General features: G+C 49.3%; 1 protein-coding gene across 2 annotated transcripts; it reads right to left on the bottom strand.

Annotated features, from left to right (window-relative positions):
- Positions 1–3358: 3358 nt before the first annotated feature.
- On the bottom strand, positions 3359–8109 carry LOC114069259 (keratin, type I cytoskeletal 13-like). Of its 2 annotated transcripts, none has more exons than XM_027905922.1 (9): positions 7504–8109; positions 7326–7408; positions 6652–6808; positions 6253–6414; positions 5765–5890; positions 5365–5591; positions 4780–5064; positions 4223–4332; positions 3359–3438 (listed from the first exon to the last, which is right to left on the bottom strand). In XM_027905922.1, exons 1-9 carry the CDS (start codon positions 8107–8109, stop codon positions 3413–3415), a joined length of 1782 nt encoding a protein of 593 aa, XP_027761723.1. In that variant the 3' UTR covers positions 3359–3412. The 2 variants fall into 2 exon arrangements, with proteins under 2 accessions (XP_027761723.1, XP_027761724.1); XM_027905923.1 differs by having other exon boundaries at positions 4223–4324; positions 4778–5064.
- Between the last annotated feature and the right edge of the window lie 407 nt (positions 8110–8516).

Raw genomic sequence — 8516 nt, forward strand, 5'->3', positions numbered from 1 at the left:
TATGATTTAACTTTTGTTGCTGGTTTCACCTTGGGAGGTTTTATAGAAACCCTGCTATTAAATATTTAACTGTGCAAATTCTTACAAACAAGAGAAGGTCTATTCTGTGTCCCAGGCAACTTTTTTATTTCTGAGGCCATTTAAAAAGCCTTCAAAGTTTTTGTTTTTTTTTTTTTTTGTTCTCTGATGCTTTCCTCTAATGTGTTACAGGATGATATGAATTTATGGAATTATTACCTAAAGGGAACTGGCAGTTTTAGGTCCTCCTTTGGTCTCTTTCCTACACGTGATGCACAGTTGAATTGTTAATGTGTAGATACAGCATCCCTATGTTATCCAGCATTGCTGTGTCCCAATCAGAGCAGAACAAGGACATTTCTCCCCCCAGCCACCAGTGCTGCCCAGCCTGCAGGAGCTGGAATGTTCGGCCCGGCTGCTGTCCCTTCCCTCTCCCTCTCTGGCTGTTTTCCTTCTAACCAGGCCTTGTGATCCGTATCAAAGAAGTGACTCCCGAGCACCCTGAGAGCAGCCCGTGCTGGAGACTGGGAGGCTTTTCCAGCAGACTGGAGGTGCTGCCTTCGAAAAGAGCCGGAGGAAATGCGTTCTCAGCTTGGTGTCTGTGCCCTGGCAAGCTGCAGCATTTCCCCTTAGTTCACTATCACTCTGATGCCTTAGGCAGCTGCTGGAGTTTATTCTTTTCATCTGTTTAACGATCCCTTCCCACCATTAGCAGATATTTTTGTAAGAAGAGGGAACACTTCAAACCGATGCCTGTCTGAGATGGGTGTTACCCCTCACAGAAGCGAAGCAAAGCCACCGGTGGGCTCTGGGAGGGGTCGAATTCCTTCCCCCCACTGCAGTGACAGCGGTGAACTTTGCTGTTCTCATCATGTACTCATGTTCTCATCAGTACAGCCCGGGCAGCATTCGGCAAATTAAGAGGCCTGACAGCGCTCAACAAAAGAGAGAGATCAACACAGTACACACAGGCAGTTTGGAAATTGCAGCTGTGCCTTCAAATGGGCACATGGATTGCTGGGGAGCTCTCAAGCCAAACACGCAGGAGTGTGTGTGCACACTGAGTTTTTTTGCCTCGGGTTGCTCCGAAGGTCTTGTTCCAACACGCAGCTCAATTATCTCCTCAGAGCGCTAATAGGAGCACCAGATAAGTATCCGAATTGCAACACTTTGTGCCCATAAAATTAAAGCTCATTATGCCGATTAATCCCCAGCGAAATGCATGCATATGAAAAGTGCCAAGTTCCCCTCGTCCCTCAGTATCACTCCTGCCCCACTTTGAGCCAGCCCTAAGCTTTGACACCCGACATTAAAATATTTGTGTTTCTTACTCCTGCTTTGCAATGTTTTGGGTTTTTCTAGCTCTGTTCCTCCACAATCCAGTGTGCTTTTTGTCCGTAATCAGCACCAGTGCCCTGACTGAGCGGGGGTTTTGTGAGTTTATTGGTGGTTTGTATTTATTTTGTCACATACCGTGACATGTAGCAAATAAAGTTTATTATGATGCTGATTTGCATTGTAGATGGAGACTAAAGGTAGGGATTTTAGGCAAGGAAGATGACGGCGCAATCAATGCTGAGCAGCAAAAGGATTAATAGTACTGTTATATCATTTATCCTAACGGCTCAGAAATTGTGCCTTATTTAACATATCAATATAAGCCATTAAATCAGCAGCAGAGCTGCACTGGGTGTTGCCATTTGCTGCATCCTTGCAGATGTCTGTGCCCAGTGCTGTTCTCTCAGCCCCTGAGCTGCCCCACAGCCCTTCCCATGCTCCAAACTCCACTTCTGGCTTTGCTTCCCCAAGGATTGTTTCTCCTGCAAGGTTATAGGCAGAGATGCCTGAGAATTAGACAACTGGCAGAAAAATACCGAGAGGAAGTTGTATTTTTGGAAAGAAGGGCAGGAGCGAGAGGGGCCAGGAGTGCTCAGAACTGCTGTGGTGGCACAGAGCAGCGAACTCCGGCATGGAGAGGCTGCTGCTCCAAGGAAATCATATCCAATCACCCCCAACAGCCTCCTGGGTGTCACTGTGGGACCAGAGACCAGGTAAATCCCCGTAACTCACCCTGGGACAGCCAGGAAGCAGGCACTGAACAGGAACATTTTTGAGGTTAACCTGGCAGGCTCCAAGGGGAGGTGTGAAAAGCAGGACTCCTGGGTTGGGAGCACTCCTTAATTTGGGCTGTCAGTTGAGTACCCTGGACAGACAGGTCTGAGAAAGAGCTGTCACCACCTGCCAGAGGTGGAGAGCGAGCGGAGCAATTGGAGGGAGCAGGTTCAGGGGGACAGGGAGTAAAACAGGGAGAAGAGCGATGTGAGGCTGCGAGGGGTTACAAATGGAGAGGGTGGTTTTGCAGCTGGTGGGAGTTGGGGGTATCCTGGCAAATGATCATCAACAATCAGCACGGGCAGGTGAGCTGGTCCCTCAGGCCCCCAGACAGACACTGGCCAGGAAAAAGAAAATTTTCTTCTTCCTTTCTTCGTTCTTCAGTTCTCACCAGATGGCTGAGAGCCCGCCGTGAATCACCGGCACGGCTCTGCCCGGGACCGCGCGCTCAGGATTCCCGTTCCCACGGTCTCCCACTCCACCTGTGTTTCCCAACCTTCTCCCGTGGGTGATGCCTTGCTCAGAGGGGAAAAAAAACCAAACCTTTGTGACTGTAAAACTCCAAGAGAACAGACTCACAGCAGCGATAGACCTGCTTGAGTTCTAGCAGGTGAGCGGAGAAGTGCACAGGAGGAATGAGGTATCGTGAGCAGGAGTCATGTGAGGAACCCTCTGCGTTATTTTCAGGGGAAATTCTCCACGGAGTTTGTATTTTAAGCAAGTTTTCTAGGGAATAGTCAGTTCCTTAAGCCCCCCCCCTCTTGTCCCACATAGAAGTCAATAGCAGAAGTGAGTGGGTTTGTCAACTGTGAGTTTTCCCCTCGCAAGTTCCCAGCAGTGTAGTCTGCAAAGCTTTGCCCAGCGAGTCTCAAATGGTGAGTATGTCACTGCAAATAATGTCACTATGGATAATCTGACACATTATTGTGTGTCCCACAGGTAGGGCTTGGTGTTTGTAACCGATTCAGACAAAAATCCCCACCGAAGGAACTTGAACCAGGGCACGGCTTTTCTGGTTGCATCACAGAGAAGCCAAGATTTATTAGCACTTATTGCACAGGAACACCAATCACGGTAGAGATTAACTCAGGTAACAGTGATTCGGAACAGAAAGACAGATGGAAGCAGCAGACAGGCCACGCAGGGAGCTCTGACGAGCCCCTGCAGTGAGCAGTGTTGAGTAACTTGAACAAGCGCCAGCTCCTGCCGTGCCCGTAGAGTCCTGCTTGGTCCAAAAGCCTCGCTGGGGAGGTCCTGCAGTGGAAGGTGCTGCTCCTGCCAATCACTCCTCAGACCTTCTAAAACTCCCTGATGAAAGATGGAGGGAAGCAAGGATTTTTTTCAAGCAGTGTTATCTCATTCATCATTTTGAACCCCATGTTACTCCCTGAGTACCCCCCGTGCAGGTCTTGGTGCCTCCCAGAAAAGTTTGAACCGTGTCAGACTTGTGTTTCTACTTGTGTGTGGAGCTTCAGCGATTAACTGCACAGACCTGCTTCTGTTCTCAGCTGTGGGAGTGCAAATCACTGTAGAGTGGCTGAGCAGTATAAACCAAATACAGATGAACTCAGAATCCACGTTTTTGTGTGTACAGATATTTACAGCAAATCTTGTAAGTTAAAGAGAGATGGCATATAATATGTTTTTATCCTGCCTACCAAGCATTAAATATATGTAGGAGTGTTGCAGGTCAGATGGGATGTTTGATCAGGGGGAGCGAATTTTTACAGAGGGGTTTGCAAAGCCTACGTATGAATTTTTAAAAATCGCATTTTCCCCAAGAATCTTCCCCATAAGGCAAAATCCTTCTGATTTCACTGCCTTTGTTGTCAGCAGCAGGAGAGTGTGTGCACTGTTCCTGCTGTCTGCACTGATGGCTTCAGGCCCTTTGGGTGAGAGCCAACTCTCATGTCATGACTGTCAGTCTGCGGTGGAAACAGCGTGTTTGGGAGACTGACTGACTGACAGAGGCTGATGAAGCCTCAAGCCAGGATCAAAGTGGACGTGAACCTTCCTAAAACTGACAATTTCCTGTTCACATTCCCCTTTTTCAGGCGTTTGTCTGAGGTGCTGTGAGGACCTGGAGCCTTACCCAGTCTCATGTGTTTTATGGCTTCGGACACTTCCTCCATGGTTGCTCCTCTCTCCAACGATTTGTTCCCTTCCCGGCACAGCTTCATGTTTTCAGCACTTCCTGGAACCACAGCCAGGAAATCAGACACAGATCAGACCTTTCTGTCTTTTGCTGCTTGAGTTTGTTTGCAGCCAGTTCCTCTTATATTTGAAATGTCTGGAGTGTTCCAACTGCTGTACCCTGCTTTAACCATCCCCCCTTAACACCAGTGGCATTTCTAACCACTGACTTCCCTACTTCCCTGCATGCTTTGGACTGGGCATCGTTTTCCCTTTCCCCCCTTCATTTCCTCTTTCCACACAACCCTTCGTGCCACCCTCTTCAGTCGAGTCACTGTGCCAATGCTGCCATGTTGGGTTGTTACTGCGTAAGAACAAATGTCAGAGTGGCCTTAAAACACATCTGGGGAAAAATAGAAAAGTGTTTCCAGGAAGGAAGGAAGTTGTCATATCCCTTCCTGCTATTCAGAGAGGATGGTTAATGGCAGGATGTACTTCTTTATTCCATTTTTACCTGGGCTTTCACAAGTGTCACCAGGCTGGGACTGGGACGATGAAGAGCGGAAGAGGCAGGATTTGCCCCCTCCTCCTCCTCCTCCTCCTCCTCCTCCTCCACTGCCACCTCCTCCACCTGAAGTTTTGCCACAGATTCCACCTCCTGTTCTTCCTCCACTCCCTCCTCCTCCACTTTCAGAAGAGGAAGATCTTCCATAGGATCCTCCAGTTCCTCCTCCACTGCTTCCTCCTCCATGACCTCCTCCTTCTCCTGAAGATCCACCATCAGCTCCTCCCTGTGCGGGTCTGGAAGCAGGAATGGGTGTGTTATTTCCTTCTTACCTTTCATTTTCCCAGATAGCAGCACTTCCTGCTGGTACTTTGGGGCAAGAAGTGGCAAATCACAATTCTAAATGTTTGGGTTTTTTTTTTTAAAGTCCAGCTGCCAGCTAAGATTTAGATTCCATGGGAATTCTCGTGGTTGTAGTAAATACGTTGATGATTAATCAGTTGCACCGGTTCCTAACACAAACATTGCTGCTTTCCTTTCCCCCTGATTGCAGAGGTGGCAAGTTTAATAGTTGATGTCCATACCTGATTCTGTACTTCAGGCCGTGCTGCCCCTTCTCCAGCAGCGCCCGGTACTGCTGGATCTCCTGCTCCAGGCGGGTCTTGATGCCCAGCAGCATCTTGTACTCCTCGTTCTGGCTCTCCATCTCGCAGCGGATGCTGGCCAGCTCCTCCTCCAAGGGGCAGATCATGCCCTGGATCTGCTGCAGCTGCAGGTTGTAGCGGCGTTCCGTGTCCTCCAGGTTGGACTGCAAAGAGTCGACCTGCGGGGGGGACAAAACGAAACGCGGCGCCGGTGGGAACGTGGCGGGATCGGAGAGTTCTTGTGCCCCCCCTCCCACGTGAGACAAATCTCACCCAGCATCCTCACTGAGTGTTGTGCCAGCCACCCCTGGGCTCTTTGTGGACCCGAGGATCAGGAGCAGCCGTCACCTACCATGCTGATCTGCGACTGCAGCTCAATCTCCAGGCTCTGAAATTCACGCCTCAGCTCAGAGACCTGCCGGTTGCTCGATTCCACCTCCTGGCCAGTTGAGTGGACTTGTTGACTCACTTCCTCCATCTGAAAAATTAATGCACAGAAACTGGAGATTCTGAGTTTTTTACTTACCATGTCAGCACGGCAGTTTATTGTTTTACCACCTGGAACAGTTTTTTTGGGGCCTGCTTGGAGCCACAGCTCAGGGTGGCAGCAGCAAATAATGAGGTGAAAACTCAAAGTTGCAGAAGGGCCACTGGTAATATGGGGCTGTTACACTTCCTTGTGTGGCTCTGCCAGAGCAGTTCAAGCCCCCTTGTGATTTCTTTTATTTCAGTCAAAGGGATGCTACTGTTATTTCCTAATAGCAATGGATGCTGTGTGATTCCTCTACAGGAGCTGATGTTTTCCTTTTTAATATGAATGTTCCAACTGTCGCCCTTTACCTTGCCTTCATACCACTTTTCAACCTCTGCACGGTTCTTCTGAATGATGGCTTCATACTCCTGCCTCATCTCGTTGAGCTTCTTCAGCAGGTCCTCTCCTGGAGCAGCGTTCACCTTCACATTCACATCCCCGCCGGACTGGGATTCCAGCTGCTTCATGTCCTGCAGAGAAAAGCCAGGCCCAGGGCAATGAACACAAATGGAGCCTTTCAATTATATATATATATATTATATATTTGGCCTTGATTGATTGCTTGTTGAGGGGCCCCCCCTGGCACAGCCTGGCCCTGCCCTTGGTGAGTATTTCATGCCGAGGTTTCCCCTGCAGCACCTCCCCACACTTCCAGTTTGTGGGGTTTTATTGTGGGTTTTTTGTTTGTTTGTTTGTTTTTGCTTTACCTCTTCGTGGTTTTTCTTGAGGTCGACCATCTCCTCCTTCAGGGACTCAAACTGCATTTCCAGGTCGGACCTGCACAGGGTCAGGCTGTCCAAAATGGGCCTCAGGCTGTTCAGATCGGCCTCCACGTTCTGCCGGAGCCCACACTCGGTCTCGTACCTGGGACAGTGCAGAGAGGTCAGCCCTGCTCTTCCCATCCCAAATCTTCTCCTACTGATGCTATTTATGGAAAACTTCACCTGTTCCAGTATCAGTGCCTGCTTTTGTGTCTGTACTTTGGAGCATGCAGCACCTCTCAACCAGCAGAATTAGGAAATCATCAGCCAGTACTTATCACTTAATACTAATATTACTTAATAACATTATTCTTTATACTTAATAAATTTAAAGTTTAATATTAATATTGAACTTTAGTCTTTCATTTTATTCTGTGGCATCTTTCATCATCTCTTTGACCTGCACCTCTGTGCAGGTTCCATCTGTCTGGTTCAGAGACAGCATTCCCACCAAAGATCATTCTAGAAATATTGAAAATTCTGAAGTTTCACAAATTATTTCAGTTGTGCTGCCACAGGACCAGGAGGAACCCAAGTCCCTGTGGATGGATATTTGCTTATGGAATTAATTTACGAAGTTCAGGAAAGCAGGAGGAAGGAAAAGAGGAATATATACTTACTTTACTCTAAAGTCTTCTGCAGTCATCCTCGTGTTATCCAGGTCCAAAAGCACCTTGTGGGTGTCCACAGTTGCACTCACGATCTAGAAGAGAAACGACTTTGTTTGCAGGGGCAAACGTTCCCTGAGAACCTCTCAGCCTGTCAGTGCTTAAACTCCTCCGGCAAAGAGCATCCTACCTGGTTTTGCAGCTCTTCAATTTGTCCATAATAGTGGCTGTAGTCCTTTGGCCCAGAAGGACCTTGCTTCTGGTACCACTCCCTGATTAATTGCTCCAGCTGAGCGTTTTCCATTTCCAGATTCCTGACCGTCTCCATGTAGGAAGCCAGGCGCTCGTTAAGGCTCTGCATGGTCAGCTTCTCGTCGTTGGAGAGAATCCCCACATTCCCTCCGTGGAAGCCAAAGCCAGCACCACCTCCACCAAAGCCTCCTCCATAGGCAGCACCAAACCCGCTGCCCCCTGACCTGAAGCCCGTTCCCATTCCCCCTCCACAGTATCCAGCAGCCATCCCTGCTCCACAGCTGCGGCTGCTCATCCCTCCTCCGTAGCTACTGCGCCTGATACTCCTGTACCCGCCAGCTGCCCCACCATAGCTGCTCGGGGAGCTTCCTCCGCCACAACTGCTGCCAGAAAACCTGCCATCAATGCTGCTCCTGGAGGAGATCCTCCTCGAGGAGGCCGAGGAATGCGAGCTGCCCTCCCCTCCTCCTCCCCCGCTGCTGGCACTGCCGCCGCTGCTCCCTCGCAGGCAGCTCTTCAGGGGCTGCTTCGAGCCGCAGCTCATCGTGGCAGCAGCAAATAACCCAGGTGAGAACTCGAAGCTGGTCTTACAGTTGGCCTGGAATCATAGCTCCGAATTCCAGCTGGCCTCCTCTGCATTTATAGCTGGGACGGAGGGTGTCGCCGCTTTCCATGTGCATTTGCAAGCCCTAATTTGCCAAAGGGAGATGCTTGGCAGTGTCAGGAAGCTTAACCCTTCCTCTAAGTGTTTGTGACCGTTTGTTTATTCACACAAAACATGTAATTTCTGTTGGGTGGCTCTGAGTTAGGGAGATCTTTGCTGAGATCTAGTGCACTCACAGTCATCCCAAAGAAACTCATCCCACTCACCTCGTCCTGGTCACATCCCTCTCAACACAACAACAAACACTCTGCCACAATAAGGGACAGTGATGGATGTTCCTGTGTCTC

This window comes from Empidonax traillii, unplaced genomic scaffold (genome assembly GCF_003031625.1).
Source record: "Empidonax traillii isolate 1590-97213 ecotype Southwest subspecies unplaced genomic scaffold, ASM303162v1 scaffold1222:size288430, whole genome shotgun sequence".
Taxonomy (NCBI): domain Eukaryota; kingdom Metazoa; phylum Chordata; class Aves; order Passeriformes; family Tyrannidae; genus Empidonax; species Empidonax traillii.